Raw genomic sequence first — 19,222 nt, 5'->3', positions numbered from 1 at the left:
GTCAACTGTTTGGCAAGGCCTGTAAATGTGAGGCAGCTAAGATTTTCTGATTGCTGATCTCCATCAGTAGTCAGGCATTTTCTACCTAAAATCTTGCAAAAGTACTTAAATTTCATACTCCTACACTCAGAATATGACTTTGCTATGGATTAGGCTCTATCTTGGTGGTCTAGAAGTTGGTTAATAACCTCGCCCTGGACAAGAGTAGAACAGTTGGGTTTCCTGTTGCTGTCCAGTGCCAGGAAGGCCTATCCTTTCATTTTCAATGACTGACATGTAGTCCATTAATATGCATGGTAAATCTATAGTACCATATGTTTTGTCATTTTTCCTAAGTGTGCCAGCTTTAGCAACTGGAGGCTTTGCTAAAACTTTAAATTTAGACGTCAAGGATATGCTGTGCTCTTTGAGCCTTATAATGAATGATTCCACGTTGTTTCTGAAGAAGGAGGTACAATTGTACACATATCCCTTTGCAATTCACTGTAGTTAGTTGAGCTAGAAGAGATGATATGCCTTTTAGGTATGAGATGTTGCACTGATGAGGGTACAGGTAAGTACTGATAGGGAATTATAAATAAACAGATCTGAATTCCTCACTACTGCTCTGTCCCTATTAATAATGAAATATATCAGTGCATTTTTATGCTTAAATATGGAATATTGTTGGACATTGCTGGACAATATGTGCATATGGGTGTCAAATGTATCATGATCATCCTGCCTGGAAACAAAAGCAGAAAATGGTGGAGGCACAGCAGGTCAGACAGTCGCTGGGGAGAAACAATGTTAATTTTCAAGACATATATTGGTTTCATTTAAGTGTCCTGTCAACACTCATGAAACATAGCTAATTGACTAAGTTAGTAGCATGTGTCTGGCTTCAGCAAAATGGTACACTTACAAAATACTACTAACATATTTAACATGGAAAGATTTTGCTGAATACTGCAATCAAAACTATTGCAAAACATAAAATGAAATCTTTTGCACAGCTTACATAAAATTCAGCTTTGAAGCCTTTTGTGAGTAAGATGTGATTGCATTATTCTCTGTGGTCCTGCACATTGGTTTTCTGCACATTGATGTCTGGTTTAATTTCAGAACACTCGCAGGATATTGCTTTGTGGAATTAGCTGACCAAACTGCAGCTGATCGTTGTCTTCATAAATTAAATGGGAAGCCTTTGCCAGGTTCAAATCCGGTAAATCTCTTCATGAAATGGCTGTCATTGTCTCAACTTCAGATGTTTGGATTTATCTACCACTCCAAAACTTAAGCATAAAATCAAGGTTGATCCTCAAGTGTGGTACTGAGGAAATGCTGCGTTGTTGAAAGTGCAGTCTTTCTGATGAGAGGCCTTATCAGTTTTCTTTGGTGTCCATAAATATCTGATTATACTATATCAAAGAAGAGCAAAGATGATCCCTGGCATCCAAAACAGTATGTCCCTTAATCAATATCACAAACAATTGTTTTGATTCTTACCGTGTAATTTATATGAATTCACTGTTTGTAAATTGGCTGCTGTATTTCCTACATTACAAAAGTCACAAGACATCAGAATGTCTTAATTGAATGTTAAAATATTTTGAGGTACCCTGTGATTATGAAAAGTAGATAAATGCATGTCTTTCCTTTTACTGTATTTGAAACGGATACTGATGAAATCCTAATTTTCCTTGTTTTATATGTACAGCCCAAAAAATTCAAGTTGAATTATGCAACCTATGGAAAAAAAGCAGATGTTGGGTATGTATTTTTGTCCATTTTAACTTTTTTACCCTCTGTATTCTATTATTTTCCATTTATACAAATTTTCATTGGGTGTAAGAGGAGAATTATTGGAAACAGCACTTTTTCATGAGAAAAATCAAAGTAATAAAGGAATCAAGAAAGTTCTAATCAAGTAATTATAAAATGACAAAACTACCAAATTTGAAAACACTTAAAACACTCAATTATAAACCAGTCTGTACACTTTATAAACTGCAGACTAGAAATTTATAGAAGTAATTATTTAAAATGTTTTCTGTGGTGGGATAGAACATGCTTGTCCAGTTTTTTTTGACTGTCAGTGACATTGGGATTGTGATTCCATCTAAGCATTCTATTTGTACAGAAGTGGAATGAAAACTAAATCAGTCTCCTATAAGTCTTATAATTTAAGGCTGTGTTTTATACAGGTAGAAGCACTGACTGGATAGTTACTCGTTCACATAAAGAGATACTTGGGTTGTTTGGCCTGTCTTACTGCTTCCTGTGATTGCATCCAATACAGGGCCTCCCTGTAAAGGGAGGGTGTCCACTGGTACACTTGACGCCTACCATAACTGATAGACACTGGGGTAGGTGAGGCTGGAGTGCATCATTGACACCAGGAATTATGGTTTGATTAAATCTTAAAAACTTTATGTAAATACTTTTGTTTTCATCACATTGGAGTTTATTGCTATTTCATGCAGGGCACCTAATTGATGTATTGTTGCCAAAGTGAGGTTTAAAGAGATTTATCTCTGATGGGCACAGTGGGTTGCATAGTTTGAAGGTATACATTTGTAATATCTTAGTTTGTGAATAAATCTGAAACTGAGTTTTAAAAAATTGACTTTTGATCTCATTCTTTTCCAGCAAAAGACATTTAACACAAAACAGATCCTTCACATACTTTGTTGAAAGCATTTTCAACTACACAGTAGCTGAAGTCTTCAAATCATGTTTCATTCTCAAGAATATTATGGAAAATTCTTGCAGGCTCCATTCCAAATAAACTTTTATTTATAACTAACGAAAATCCTTGAAATATACATGCAAGGCAGGAATTGTGGAGAGGGAATCAGATTTAGGTTTTGATGGTCTAGAACCATCGAGTTGTGGCAGAACACATGAAAGCCATTCATACTTTTGTGCCTGTGCTGCCTCCTGGAATGAGCAATTCACCTAGTGACACTCCCCTGCCTTTTCCTCATTACCTTAAAAATTTTGCTTTTCAGATAATTGTTCGATTCCCTTTTGAAATTCTCAACTCCACTCTACCATACATGAGGTTATACAATATCAAACCTTAACCACTCATTGCATGATTTTTTTTCCCTTATATCACTATTACTTATTATGTCAGTACTCTTAAATCTTGATTCTTACTCCTTCCACCTGTGGGAACAGTTTTCTCCCTAAACTAACATGCTGATCCCTCATGATTTTGAATATCTCTGTCAAATCTTTTAAATTCTCATCCCCAAGGAGAAGATTTGTATTCATTAAGTAACAATCAATTTTGTCCTGAGCTATCATTTCTAAAAACTTCCCCATCGGAAGTTAAATTACTTGATTTGTAGTAGCTGGGCTCATCTTTTTTGAATAACGTCATAATATTCAAGATTCTCCACTTTTCTGGCATCATCTCTGAGTCTAAGGAAGATTGGAAAATTGTGGCCAGTTCCCTTTCAATTTCCATTCACAATTCCATCAGTATCCTCGGATCCTTCTGATCCGGTCCTGGTCCTTTATCAACGTTAAGCACAGCCTATCTAATACTGATTCCAAATAAATTTTTAACCCTTCAAGTGATGAACTACCTCCTCTTTCAACATGATTTATGCAGCAGCATCTTACTTCGAAAAATGAAAGCAACGTATTCATTTCATTCCTTCACCATGTCCTTTGCATCCATGTGTAAGTTCCCATCTCCCTTCTCACCATCCACTTACTGCTTCTATGCATATAAAACACATCCCGGTTCCCTGTTGTGTTAGCTGCCAGTCTCTTTGTATACCCTCTGTTGTTTTTTTTCTCAATTTCCCTCTGTACCCCCTATGTTTAGCTTAGTTCTCAATTATTTGATTCATCTGGCAACTGTCTGTAGGATCACTTCTTCTGCTTCATCTTTATCTCTATCTCTTTCATGATCCGGTGAGCTCTGGATTTGTTTGCTTAATTTTCCTCCTTTATGTGAATATACCTTAAGTCTACTTAAACTATACCTTTAGAGGGTATTCAGTGTTCAGTTACAGTTTTGCATGTTACTCTTTGATGTCTATTTATCTGGGCCACATTCATTCCTTTCCCATTAAAGTTGGCTTTCCCCTAATGATTTTTTCTTATTCTAGATAATCCTTTATTCTTTTCCATAGCCAACCTAATCTTATGGTCACTAATCCTAAATCCTAAACCTTGGCTGTTCACCCTGTCCATGCCCCTCATGATTTTATAAACATAAGGCTTATAAAATAGCATAACCCGTCAGCTTCCGATACACAAGAAAATAGCTCCACGCTACTCAACCTCTCCCTATAGTTCAACCCTCCAACCCTTGTAACTTCCTTGTTAATCTTTTCCCAAACCTTTAAAATTTAACACTATCCTTCCTGTAGCAGGGAGACCAGAATTTATTGGGAGTATTCGGAAAGTGGCTTAACCAATGACTCCTGTACAGCCACAATGTGACCTCCCAACTCCTGTACTCAATGCTTTGATTAATAAAGGCAAGTGTACCAAATGCTTTCACTATCCTAGCTCCCTGCAACTCCACTTCCAAGGGACTATGAACCCACATTCCAAGGCCTCTTTGTTCAGCAACACACCTCAAGGCCTTACCATTAAGTGCATAAGCACTGCACTGATTTGCCTTTCCAAAATGCCGCAGCTCACATTAATCTAACTTAAACTGCATCTGCCACTCCTCAGCCCATTGGTTCTTATGATCAAGATCCCATTGGATGAATACTTCTGCTTAGGGCAGGAGAGACCTCGAGATATCCACATCAGGGCTTAAACTTTGCTTTGTTCACTACTAATAGTTTTATATAGGTAAAAAACAGAAAACAAATAACGTGGAAGTTAGAAGAATGAGAAGAGATATAATCTAATGGAATTGAGTTGATGCTGAGAGGAGAGCAGTCTCGATTGTATCAAGTGCAGAGCAGGCTCACGGGGCTGAATTGCATACTCCTAGTTGTTCTGATCAAGGTTTTATATGCATATCAGTTTGAACCTTTGCAGACAACATGAGCATATTACTGTATTTTGTCAAATGTGCTTTTTGTTGGATTTTATAGAAATACTTCCAATGTCTATTATCCTTAAGTTAGAATACAGAAGGTAATGCTTCTGTTGCATTTGCCTCCAACTACATTTTCATGCAATACGTCTTGTTCAACAGCCAGGAATATTCCATATTTGTGGGCGATCTCTCTCCTGAAGTTGATGATTTTCACCTCTATGATTACTTTGTGAAAAAATATTCATCTTGTAGAGGTGGAAAAGTGGTGACAGACACATCTGGAAACTCAAGGTATTATAACTGTTTTGTGTCAATGCTTCGAGCTTATACTTCTACAGACACCTTAGAGAAAGACTTCTCAGCAAACTGCAGTTATCAATGTAATTTGTATGTCTTTGTTTTAAGTAATGTAAAATTTAGTTATAACTTATGTTAACTGGCCACTTAATAATCACTGTTATGCAACAGCCCTTTTTTTTAATAAACCACAGTGGCTATTGAAAAACATGCCATACATTGAATAAGAACGTTCTTTCTATCCCAGCTAGGATTAACAAGGATCCCAAATACTTGGACTGATGGTACCTCAGATGTAAAGTAATAACTCTAATATTATGTGGTTCAAACCATTTACAATCTGTTGATTCAAGCCAGTTCATTCCATAAGATGGCTGCAATGTAAACAGTTATCTGTTCTTCTTTTGTTAGAGGTTTTGGGTTTGTCAGGTTTTCTGATGAAGCAGAACAGAAAAAAGCTTTGGAAGAATGTCAGAACAGCAAAGGATTAGGAGGAAAGCCAATCCGAATAAGCATAGCAGTACCTAAAAGGTAAGCTGTACCGTCCTGCTATGGGAAGTGGAATAACAAACTCTCAGGGTTTGAAGGAGGAACTAACCAGATTTCAGTCATTAAATGGGATTCAGATTATTAGGAATGCACCTGTATCATGGACAACCAGAATAATCTTGAACTCTTAACCTAAACTGATTGGCAGAAACCAACTCCAATTAAACTTTTCAATAAGAAATCTTATCATATCCTTTCACGCAGGTCACAGAAATGAAAGGAGCATTAAACTGAAAATTTCACTCGGGGAAGAAGAAGCTGTAGAACTAAAAATGTAACTGATCTCTTGTAACAGGACTCCCAAACAGGGAGAGAAATACAGTTTCCTAGGCAAATCTCAGAAGTGTAGTAGGATAATAATTGTAAGGGATTTCAGCTTTCCCAATATTTACTGGGGTGGACAAAGCGTGAAAGGCAGGGGGTTAGAATTCTTAAAATGTGTCCAGAAGAGTTTCTTTTTAAGCCATCATATAAAAAGAGAGAATGATGCTGGCCTAATTTTAGGGAACAAAGATGGCATTGGTAAATCAGTCAGTGGAAAGCACAGCAGTGATAAAGACCAAAATTCAGAAAGATTTCCAGTCATTGTTGATAAAACCAAGGATAAAGTTGGGTCAGAAATAAAGGTTCTGAACTGGGTGAAGGCTGATTTCAACATGATAAGGCTGGATCTGACCAAAGTGGACTGGGAGCAGCTACTTGCAGGAAAATCCACATCCAAGCAATCAATCAAAAGGATGATATAGTGAGGGTATAGCACAAGCACATTTCTATGAAGGTGAAGGGTAGGCCTAATAAATGCAGAGTACTTTGGATATCAATGGCATATGTGGTATTGAATAAGGCAAAAACGGAAGCTTACGACAGAGAGCGAGTGCTCAAAACAGGATGCCTTTGAGTATACTGAGTGCAGCCAGTTACTTAAAAAAGAAATGGGAAAAGAGCCTACGAAAAAATACTGATGGATAATGTTAAAGAAAGTCCAAAGACATTTTATAAGTGTAATATGGGCAAGAGAATAACTAGGGACAAAGTAGGATACATTAGGACCCAAGTTGGCAATCTATATATGGTTTTAGGAGGTTTTAGAACCATGGAACCATAGAAATGCTTGGCCCTCTACTGTACTCTTGCAGCTCATCTTGTCCCAGGCCAACTTGAGACACAGACGCCGTTTCTAATAGATCATAGTCCTGCAGCATTTAAGGTGCAGATTCAGGTACTTTTGACAAGAGTTTTCACAACACAAGAGTCAACAGTAGATAGATTTGTAATTTTTACCATATACAATTGATACAATAAAAGCGAGACAGCATTCCTCCTGGTCCAAGATACTACATGGACAGCACAAACTACACAATCATACAAATGGTGGCACGAAGTGCAAAACACGCAAGACAGCACAGTGATTCCTGACACGTCAAGACAAGAGTCAGATTACAGTGTATTAAAAGAATGATAATTAATAAAACATTGTTTCTAGCAGCAACCCAAGGTCATGCAAAGAGTTTCAGATGGAATAGAGTCTGAATGTACAGTGTTAAGGAGCCTGATGACCCGGGAGAAGAAACTGTTGCACAGTCTGGCTGTAAGAGACAGAATGCTCCAGTATCTTCTGCCAGATGGCAGGAAGGAAAATAATTTGAGTGAGGGGTGTGTGGGGTCTTCCACAATGCTCATAACCTTTCAGATGCAATGTGTTGTGTTAATGTATGTAATGGAGGAAAGAGAGACCTCAATGATCCTCTCAGCTGTCCTCACTATCCATTGTAGGACCTTACGATCTGAGACGATGCAATTCACAAACGAAGCGGTGGTGGCAGCAGCTCAGGCTACTCTCAATGAACCCTCTGTGGAATGTGGTGAGGATGGGGTTGGGAGGTGAACTTTCCTCTGCCTAAGCAGAAAGGAGAGACGCTGCTGCGCTTTCTTGGCTATGTAACTGGTGTTGAGGGACCAGGTGCCAGTATGCATGCATTGAATTCCAGATCCTCACCACGGTGTAAATAGAAAAAGTTTTCATCACATCCCCTCTAATCCTTCTGCCACTTCAATCTTGTTATTTTGAACTGTCTGAGCAATAGGTCGTTCCTGGAATGTGGTAACCTGAACTGCACACAGTGCTCCAGTTGTGGCTTCGACAGCGTCTTATACAGTTTCAAAGTCAGAAATCACCTGACGAAGGAGTAGCGCTCCAAAAGTTTGTGATTTTAAATAAACTTGTTGGACTGTAACCTAGTGTTGTCTCACTTCTGACTTTGTGTGCCCCTGTCCAACAGTGGCATCTCCTCATCATTATACAGATTCATCATAATATCCCTATTATTGTATCCCTAAACCTCTGCCAATGAAGGAGAGCATTCCACGTGCCTTCTTTCCTTTATTTACCTATTCTGCTACACTTAGGGACCTGTGCACTTGCACACCAAGATCTTGCACTTCATCTACCCCTCTTCATATATGTCAAAAAGTGTGTCCTGGAAAAGCACAACAGGTTTGACAGTATCTGAGGAGCAAGAGAGTTGATGTTTCGATCTTATGCCCTTCATCAGGAATGTGGAGGGGGAAGGGGGCTGAGACATAAAAAAAATGTTTTGTATATTCCATTTTACTGTTTGACTTCCCTGAATGCATTACCTCACTGAATTGAACTGCATCTGTCTCTTTCTTACCCACTCCACCAACTCCTCTATATCATTTGGCACCCACAGCTATCCTCTACATGGCTAATTTCCCAATTGTGCTCCCCAAGGTCAGGCCCAAATCATTAACATGTAAAGCAAATAGCATGGATTTCAACATAGAGGCTTGTGGAACACCACTTGAAATAACTTTATTTCCTATTTTTCCCTTTTTTCCTGTTCATAAACCAATTTTGGATCCAACTCGACACATTACCCTGTATCCATGTGCTTTTACATTTTTGACCTGACTGCCATGTGGGGCCATAAATTAGCATTGAGAGGGAGGAGGGATTATTCGTGTTAGTGGGCTTGAAGGAGTGGGCCCAGAAGAGATGTGTTCCAGACTGCTGTGCAGTTACTCTGAGTTTAATTTTCAAATACTCTTTGGCCACAGAAAGAGTGCCAGAGGACTGCAGGACAGTGGTATTTATTATTCAAAAAGAGAGGCAGGGATAAACCAGGAAACTGCAGGCCAGTGAGTCTAACATCAGGGAAACTATTGGAAAAAGTTCTGAAAGACAGAATTAATCTCCATATGAAAAAACAAAGAATGATCGAGGATAATCCCATTGCTTTATCAGTAGGAGATTGCGTCTAGCAAAGTTGGTTGAATTTTATTTGAATAAGTGGCTAGATGTGTGAGGTGAGTGCAGTACAGTTGATGTGGTCCACATGGATTTCAGTGCGTCTTTTGATTAGGTCTCATGGCAGCCTGGTTAAGAAGCTAAAAGCCAATAGGTTCCAGGGAAGTTTGGCAAATTGGATCCAAAGTTGGCTAACAGGTAGAAGCAGGAGGTGAGGGTGGAAGGATGTTTTTTCTCTGGCAGCCTGTATCCAGTGGTGTACCATGTTTGATGCTGGATCTCTTGCTGTTGTCTATATTGTTGTGTATATTCATGCTCTAGATATGAATGTAAGGAGGCATGATCAGTAAATTTGCAGGCAACATGAAAATTGATAGTGTAGTAAAAATAGCAGAGGAATGCCTTGGACTATAGGTCAGTACAGACTGGCTGGTAAAATAGACTGAACATAGCAAGTTGAATTTAGTCCTAAAAAATGTATGATAACACATTTTGAAAGAACTATTGAGAGGAGAGAGTACATGTTGAATGGTAGGACCTTATGAAATACAGATGATAAAAGGAATCTTGCTGTGCATGTCCATTGATCCTTGAAAGCAGCAGAAAAGGCAATTTCAGGATATTCAGGAAGACAGGTAGAATTGATGTGGAGGAAGTATTTTTGTGTATTGAGAGTCTGGGATGAGAAGGCATGGTCTGAATCCACACCTTTTCAGAATAAAACTAGGAAATATTTCCACATTTATAAGGTGAGGCTTTTCTGGACATAATAGGGACTTTAGCTGTCAGCAGGAGATCAGTGAAATATGATTGCCTCCTTTGGAGAAAGCACAGTCAGACAATTACAGATCATCTGTAAGCCTTCCATGGCATCAGGAGTTGCTGGCCAGACCACCAAGTTCAGCTGTACAGCTGGGAATGCAGAACCTACTGCTGGAGATGCACCCGTAGGAGGCACAGACAAGATTGTTGAATGACTCCGACCTGAGGGAAGTAATGGTGAAAGAATTTTATCACAAACTTAGTGGTAGTGGAGGTGAGAAAGTATTGAAATCCCGCCCCTTCCCCCAATTAAATGTGTTACCTCCAAACCTGCTAAGGGTAGGCATAAAATATTACCCAAAGGATAATAGAAGTTGAGAAACTCTTTGTAAATAATTGATGCTAAATCAAGTTTAGATTTTAAATTTGAGATTGTTAGATTTTTATCCAAATGTATAAAGGGATATGAGACTAAGGTCAATGAATATTAAAGTTGCAGATTGTTCCACTCGTTGAAATCAAGACAAAGTCGAGATGCAAAATGACCTACTATTGTTTCAGTGGTTCTACCAACACCAGAATTATGTTCCACCTCAATATTTAACCACATACTCCCATCATCTTCCTCATTCTATCATTCCCACCAAGCCAGGTGACCAATCTTGGTTCATTGAAGAGTGTAAGAAAGCAAATCAAGAACAGAATCTTAAAAGTTCACCTAAAAATGAGCCTAAAAATCAATGTGGTGGAACTACAAAACACATCATGCTTTTAAATAGCAGAAGCAGTTTGCTGTGATTCCACAACTAATGGATCAAATAAAAATTCTGCAGTTCTACCATGATGAATGGTAGTCCTTGCATGGGATTTTGTACACTACATTGGTTTTGATCATGCTGGTTATCGGGTCCTTTGTCCTGGTGAGTTGTTGTCTGAGAGTGGCTGTTGGTTTGTGTGCTGTTATGAGTCCTAGTGGTTGTAGTAGTCTGGCTGTCAGTTCAGAAATGTTTTTGATGTATGGTAGTGTGGCTAGTCCTTTGGGTTGTGGCATATCCTCATTCCGTTGTCTTTCCCTTAGGCATCTGTTGATGAAATTGCGGGGGAATCCGTTTTTGGCGAATACATTGTATAGGTGTTCTTCTTCCTCTTTTTGCAGTTCTGGTGTACTGCAGTGTGTTGTGGCCCTTTTGAACAGTGCCTTGATGCAACTTCTTTTTTGTGTGTTGGGGTGGTTGCTTTCGTACTTTAGGACTGTGTGTGTGGCTTTCCTGTATACCTTGCTGGTGAATTCTCTGTTCGGTGTTCTCTGTACCATCACGTCTAAGAATGGGAGTTGGTTGTCCTTTTCTTCCTCTCTAGTGAATCGGATTCCTGTGGGAGTGTGGTGTTGATGATCCGGTGTGTGTTCTCTATTTCTGTGTTTTTAATGATTACGAAGGTATCATCTACATATCTGACCCAGAGTTTGGGTTGAGTTTGCGGTAAGACTGGTAGGCAACAGATGCCTAAGGGAAAGACAACGGAATGAGGACATTCCACAACCCAAAGGACTAGCCACACTACCATACATCAAAAACATTTCTGAACTGACAGCCAGACTACTGCAACCACTAGGACTCATAACAGCACACAAACCAACAGCCACTCTCAGACAACTCACCAGGACGAAGGACCCGATAACGAGCATGATCAAAACCAATGTAGTGTACAAAATCCCATGCAAGGACTGCACAAAACACTACGTAGGACAAATAGGAAGACAGCTAACGATCCGCATCCATGAACACCAACTAGCCACGAAACGACATGACCAGTTATCCTTAGTAGCCACACACTCAGATGACAAGCAACATGAGTTCGACTGGGACAACACTACTATTATAGGACAAGCCAAACAGAGAACAGCCAGGGAATTCCTAGAGGCATGGCAGTCATCCACAGATTCAATCAATAAGCACATCTACCTGGACCCAATATACTGGCCACTGCAGCGGACAGCTGGAACTGACAACCGGAAGCAGCAGATACAAATCACTATAAATGCCGGAGGAAACATCACAAAAGCGCTTCACAGGAGGCTCCCAAGCACTGAGGATATCACCTGGACAGGGGACAAAACATCTGCAACACAAATTCCCAGCTCGGCGAACAGAACCACAACAACGAGCACCCGCGCTACAAATCTTCTCCCAAACTTTCTCATTATTTTCTAATTAACCTGTTCAAGTTGTCCTCACCACTGAAACAGTTGGACTTGAAACTGGACCTCCTAGTTCAGAAGTATAGGCACTACAGAAGAGGCCTTCTAATTAATCCTTTATTGTTCTATGTATTTTTCCCCAGACCCAAATTTAGCAACTGTTAGGATTTCTCAATCAGTGTCTTAGGAACATTAGAACATGTGTAGGTTATTCAGTTACTCAGTTTCCTGCTCCTCGGATGCTGCCTGAACTGCTGTGGTTTTCCAGCACCACTCTAATCTAGAATCTAGTTTCCAGCACCTGCGGTCCTTGTTTTTATCTATTCAGTTACTCGTGCTTGAGCAGCAAATCAGTGAAATCACAGGTGATTTGCAATCTAACACTAACGTGTATCTGTTACTTTATTTGGTCAATAAAAATCTGTCAATGTCAAATTTGCAATTATCAGTTAATGTTTCATTTCTGGAAAAGAGTGCGAAACTTCTACCACCATTTGTTTCCTAATTTAAATTTCAAAAGGCCTGACTTGAACTTTCGGACTATGTTCACAATTCTAAACATCCCAGGCAGTGAAAATAGGTTCTTTTTGTCTGGACTGTTTCTCTAAAATCTGGGAAAATTTTAATGAAATCAATCTTTAATCTTATAAATTCCAGGGAATTTTCCTTCATTATATAATCCCAGGCATTCAGGTATCATTCTGGTAAGTCCATAACTTTCCTCTTTGCAAGACCAGTATATCCTTCCGAACATGTGATATTGAGAAACACTGTAGTTTCTCTGGTTTAAACATCTCTGCAGAGCTAAGGACATGATATCTTGTATTGTTGTCTACATGGATTTTAGGAAGACTTTCGACAAGTTTCCTTATTGTAGGCTTATTCAAAAGGTTAAGATGCTTGGGATCCACAGTGACTTGGCCACATGGATTCAGAACTGGCTTGCCCATAGAAGGCAAAGGGTAGTTTTGGAAGGGCGTTTTTCAGGCTAGACATCCATGACTCATGGTGTTTCACAGTGATCATACTGGGACTTCTGTTGGTAGTTATTTATAAAAATGACTTGGATAAAAATGTAGATGGGTGGCTTAGTAAGTTTGCAGATGATACAAAGATCGCTGAAGTTGTGGATGGTGTAGACAGTTGTCAAAGGATACAGCAGAATATGGGAGTAGAAATGGCAGATGGAGTTTAACTTGGGTAGGTGTGAGCTGCTGCACCTCGGGAGATCAAATGTTAATGGTAGGACCCTGAACAGCATTGATATGCAGAGGGATCTTGGGTTTCAGGTCCATAGCTCCCTGAAAGTGGCCACATAAGTAGGTAAAGACAATGCTTGCCTTTATTGGTTGGGCTGTTGAGTCCAAATGTCAGGACGTCATGTTGCAGCTTTATAAGACTTTAGTTATGCCTCACTTAGGAGTATTGCATTCAATTCTGGTCATCACATTAAAGGTAGGATGTGGATGCTTTGGAGAGGTACAGATGAGGTTTACAGATGAGGGCGGCACGGTGGCAGTGATTAGCACTGCTGCCTCACAGCGCCAGAAACCCAGGTTCAATTCCCGCCTCAGCCGACTGTGTGGAGTTTGCACATTCTCCCCGTGTCTGCATGGGTTTCCTCCAGGTGCTCCGGTTTCTTCCCACAGTCCAAAAATGTGCAGGTTAGGTGAATGCCTGTAGTGTTAGGTGAAAGGGTAAATGTAGGGGAATGGGTCTGGGTGGGTTGCGCTTCGGTGTGGACTTGTTGGGCCGAAGGGCCTGTTTCCACACTGTAAGTAAGTAATCTAATCTACTTGCCGCATGTGTCCCCCTGAAACTTGTCATGCTTTCAAGGTGAGAGGTGAACTCTCTTTATTGAATCCTTCACCCTGGGAAAAAACTTATCTTTATTTACGCTGTCTATACCCTTCATGATTTTGAACCCTCAATCAGGTTCCCCCTCAATCTACTTTTTCTAATGAAAACAATCCTAACCTGCTCAACCTCTCTTCATAGTTATCACCTTCCATACCAGGTAGCATGCTCGTAAACCTTCCCTGCACCCTCTCCAAAGCGGCCACATCCTTTTGGTAATATAGCGACCAGAACTGTGCATGCTATTCTAAATGTGGCCAAACCAAAGTCTTTTAACATGACCTGCCAGCTGTTATACTCAATATCCCGTCTGATGAAGGCAAGTTTACCATATGCCTTCTTGACCACTCTATCCACCTGTGCAGCACCCTTCAGGGTACAATGGACCTGAACTCCGAGAAGGGTAAGGGGGAAAGTTCAAAGCAAATGTGAGGGGCAAGGTTTTACAGAGTGGTAGGAGTCTGGTATACAGAGCCAGGAGTGGTGGTGGAGGCAAACATAATAGTGGCATTCAAGGAACTTTCAGATGAGCATCTGGATTTGCAAGGAATGGAGGGATATGGATCAAGGACAGGCAGTAAAGATTAGTTTAATTTGCTGTCATGTTCAGCACAACATTGTGGGCCAAAGGGCCCATCTCTGTGCTGTATAGTTCAATGTTTTTTATATTGTTTTAGATATAAAGGCCAGTATTCCATTAACTTTTTTGATCATGTCATGACTTTTCAATGAGATATGTATCTAAACTATCAGTCTTCTTTGTACATCCACAGATTGTAGCTTTCTTACCATGCCCTTTTAACTCTGCTTGGATACTCTTACAATTACTTTAAAATTCATTTGACAATTCACCTAATCTATCAAAATCTTATTATTTCATTCACAGTACGTACAGTACAACTTGTCTTTGTACCACCATCAAATAAGAACATAAGAACTAGGAGCAGGAATAGGCCATCTGGTACTTGGAGCCTGATCCACCATTCAGTAAGATCATGGCTGATCTTCTTGTGGCCTCAGCTCTACTTATCCACCCTCTCACCATAATTTTTTGAACAGGAAAGGAATTAAGAATTATCTCCGCTTTAAAAACATTTACTGAGGAAGCCTCAACCACTTCACTGGTCAGGGAATACCATAAATCTGAGTGAAGAAGTTCCCTCTCAATGTTGATATGTGGCTTTATATTGCCAGCAATTCCATGGAGTTCAACTTTTGCTAACTTCTTCTTAGGAGGAATTTCACATAATCCATTGAAATAACATTCATAGACATCCGTCTATCCCCAACTTCAGTCGATTCTTCAGTAAATTCCAAGAAGTTTTTTTTTAAGGTATGACCTAGCCTTTATAAATCCTTGCTGTATTTGCCAAGGGATATTGAGCAAAGTTAAGTAGGTGGAAAAGAAGTACAAATAAAAGTACATGCATACTCAAAATCTGGAATAAAAACAGAAGTTTTTAAGAGAAATGTTAGAGAAATTCAGCAGGTCTGGCAGCAACGTTGGAGAAAGAAACAGAATTAATATTTCAGGTCTGATCTGACTTCTTCAGAGTCATATCAGATTCAAAACTTTTTATCTCTCCACAGATGCTACCAGACTTGCTGGGTTTCTTGAGCACTTTCTGCAATTAAGCTGTGTTTTTCTAGTCTCTCCATATAACTCATAACCTCCAATGGCCTTTTTTTCAAAAATGTAATTAAATAGCACAGTAGCCTTGAGGACTGTTCCAGAGGGGTATCCAAGACAGAGTCAAGAATGTGGTGCTGGAAAGGCACAGCAGGGCAGGCAGCATCTGAGGAGCAGGAGAATTTGGCATAAGCCCTTCATCAGGAATCATGAACTTAAACATGGATTCTTCTGCTGCTCGGATGCTGTCTGACCTGCAGTGCTTTTCCAGCACCACACTCTCAACTCGGACCTCCAACACCTGCAGTCCTCACTTTCTACGCGTATCCAAATCAGACAGATAAGAAATTTCATTTCAGCAAGAATTTTCTTCTTAAAGGAATAAATCACTTAATACCAATTTGCAATGAAAGATGAGCAATTTTGTAGCTGAACTAGATAGATTTTACAAACCCATTTAAGTGTTTGGAGAATAAAGTATTATAGTTTTAAAAACTTTCCACTTCATAATTCTAGCTACTCTGCAATCGATATAACAACCAGGATTTAGCATTTAACAACAAAGTAAGGATGGTTGCTACTGATCTCGAAGAACGAAGTCTGCAAATATCTCACAGGCTGAGGCAGGGATTTCCCTATTCCCTAATTTAGTTTAAATCTGACATCAAATGTTTGAGGTGCTGCAGCTGTGACGGCAACAGATTGGTAGGCAACCAATCAAATAGAAGTATTCACACGAACCTGGATGCAAAAAGTATTTAATTTAGTTTATTTTCAAATTAGCTTTTTAAACAGTGAAGATCAAGTTCAGAATCATTGTCAGTTTTGGTGGAATAATGATGATAAATACTGACTGGCATCTTTACCAGCCCAAAGTCCAAATCAATGTTTCTTTTCAATAAAGATTTAATGAGTTACTAATTAAAAAGCAAATATCACCATCTTAATGTTGACCCCAATATACGTTTAAAAATTAAGTTAAACATTAGTGGCATGAAAGTAATCCTTCCTTCCTTTATAAAGGGGTATAGGGAGAGAGTACGAATATGACATTGAGATAGAATAGCGGCCAGATATCTAAAGAGATTTCCAAAGATTCACCATCCACCGAGTGAAGAAACTTTTGTTCAGTATGGCTAATGCTGTATTCTGACACCATGGCCCCTTGTTCTAGACAGGGAAAACATAATCCCTATAAGCAACCATTTCAGACCTTCCAAAATTTTATGTATTTCAGTGAGATTCCCCCATCATTCTTTGAAACTCATGAATTCAGGCCTAGATAACCCAGGTAAAGCAAAGAACTTCAGATGCTGGAAATCTGAAACAAAAACAAATTACTGGAAAAACTGGAGATATTTAGAGCATCTGTGAAGGGAAAGAAAATTAATGTTTTGCATCCAGTGACTCTTTTGACACTAGTCAATCCAATCTCTCATACTATAATTCCGCCATCCCAGGAATTAGTCTTGTGAACTTTGCCTGCCCTCGTTCTGTATTAAGTATATCCTTTCTTAGGTAAGGAGACCAAAACTATAGATATAGTCCTCACCATGCCATCTAGAGTTGCAGTAAACTTTCCTTCTCTTGTACTCAAATCTTCTTGCAATAAAGGCCAAAATAACATTAGCATTATTAACTTTGCAGCACATGGATGCTTACTTTCAGTAATTTGTGTACAAAAATGCCCAGATCCCATTGTGCATTAATATTTCTCAATCTATCACTATTTGAATAATAATAATACACTGCCATTCTATTTTTTCTACTGTACTGGACAACTTTGCACTTCTTTATACAATACTCCGTCTGCCATGTATTTTCCCACTCAATCAAAATTTCTAAATTGCCTTGAAGCTTCGTCACATCCTTCTCACGTTCCACTTATTTTTCTGTCAAAATTGGAAATATTTCATTCAATTCCCTCATCGAAATCATATTGTATGAATAGTTTCATAGAAATTGGTTTTCTTGAATTTATAAATTGATGTACGTAACCTTTCATTGGAGGAAAAAGGACCACAACAGCACAATAATTTGATGCCTAAAAACTTAAATACATTTTTTGATGCAATAAAGTTTGTATTCTTGAGAAAAATGTTTGCAAAATATTTTATCCTGATTTTGATAACCTCTTAATATCCAGGGATCTTCATTAAATTTGGAATTGTGTAAATAGTCCTTTTAAATAGTTCTGGCTATTTTGATTAGTTTATTACAATTCCCAAATTAGAAATAATTCACAGGTGTAATTGATAAAAATGGCTGTCAGTAAATTGATCAAGACTTAATCAAAGATAAGGCTTTACAGCTGATCAGTTTTTTTTCCTATTTAACTAGTGAATCTGTGTCTCATTACTTGGAGAGTTAAACATGGCTTTTTGTAGTGATCAAGCAGAATTTGTAGAAACTGCTCACAATATGTACTGGTACTGGCAAAGGTGAGTTACAAATAGAATAATAAAATTGAATTTCAATATTTGAATGTTTGTTCCAAATGATGGTGCATGAATGGTGTTTCTTTTCCAGATTAATGTTCCTAACTTTATCTTGTTGAAGTACATGACTGAAATCCTAACCTAATTTTTGGAAACTTGTGGTCATATGCTGTAAAATCAATGATTGAGAGGTGAATGTTCCTTTTTGTTACTTCCCTGGATTTACAATTGAAGGAGATGAATTCATTTGGATATAATGTGTAATTTCAGTGTGAAGACCAAGCCAGAATACCAATCAACTGCCACTTACAACTATACACAGTACTATCAGCAATATTACTCTCAATGGGGTTACGATCCCTATGGCAGCTACAGCTATGGGTACCCACAATATAGCAGCACTGAAACGCCACCAGTAACCTCTTCCCTGATCACAGAAATGACACAATTGCCTGAGGTAAAGTCCGTGCCTGAGTTTGTACATTCTCCTCTTCTCTCCCTCCCTCCTTTCTTTGAATTTTGATATGTATTTATTATATATTACTTCATTTTACTGGAAAATGATTTTCAGTTTCAGCAGAATTCCATAATTCCTGATGAAACTGAAGAGGAGCCAGTGGAAGGTAAAAATGATTTTTTTAAAAACTATTTTGTTTATTTGTATGAACATACAGGGTCCTCCATGAAGTTGAAAATATTTCTCATTGATAACAATTGACTTTAAATGTAGGTATAGGTTGCATTTATTTATAGCTCATGTAATAACATTTTTTTCTTTTAAAAAACAAACACTATTTCCAAGGTGAATCCTAGTATGTGATTTGAGTAAATATGTCATGATGTGGATATAAGTGGTGAATGTTGTTGTACTTTTTGATTATGACTGCTAATGCCATAATTAGCAGGCATGAAAGGTGGAGTATAAATAATCATAAGACATTCCCAACATGTTTAAAGAACATGAAGAAAGTAAGCTAATTTTCCTGTTAGCCATGAATGAGTCACCTTTTTTAATTGGCTAGATGTAATTGGTGGTACATAACAGATGCTACGGGAGTTCTGCAGTTTGCCATTCACCTAAGTTCATTATAAAAATTGTAATGATACCAAATGCATCCAATGCTGAAGATACAAACTTACTTTCCTAGTCATTTTTTGAGGAAGACTAAATGGAAGCAGCAAAGGAATAGGTGAGTGGGTAAAAATCTCTTCAAATGGA

The 19,222-nt window shown here is 38.7% G+C and overlaps 1 protein-coding gene across 3 annotated transcripts in view; it reads left to right on the top strand.

The window, feature by feature from the left end:
• LOC132832213 (tRNA selenocysteine 1-associated protein 1-like) overlaps nt 1-19,222 on the top strand; it is a 62,605-nt gene that overhangs the window by 23,699 nt on the left and 19,684 nt on the right. For all 3 annotated transcript variants that reach the window (XM_060850006.1, XM_060850004.1, XM_060850007.1), the window contains exons 3-8: nt 1,105-1,204; nt 1,700-1,752; nt 5,162-5,293; nt 5,711-5,830; nt 18,274-18,460; nt 18,575-18,626. In XM_060850006.1, coding sequence (XP_060705989.1) covers nt 1,105-1,204; nt 1,700-1,752; nt 5,162-5,293; nt 5,711-5,830; nt 18,274-18,460; nt 18,575-18,626 — 644 coding nt within the window. The remainder of the gene's footprint in view (nt 1-1,104; nt 1,205-1,699; nt 1,753-5,161; nt 5,294-5,710; nt 5,831-18,273; nt 18,461-18,574; nt 18,627-19,222) is intronic.

The sequence above is a fragment of the Hemiscyllium ocellatum genome, chromosome 34, assembly GCF_020745735.1.
Source record: "Hemiscyllium ocellatum isolate sHemOce1 chromosome 34, sHemOce1.pat.X.cur, whole genome shotgun sequence".
In the NCBI taxonomy this organism is placed as follows: Eukaryota; Metazoa; Chordata; class Chondrichthyes; order Orectolobiformes; family Hemiscylliidae; genus Hemiscyllium; species Hemiscyllium ocellatum.
Note: the sequence above shows the minus strand (reverse complement) of the source record. Positions and strands in the feature narration are given on the sequence as shown.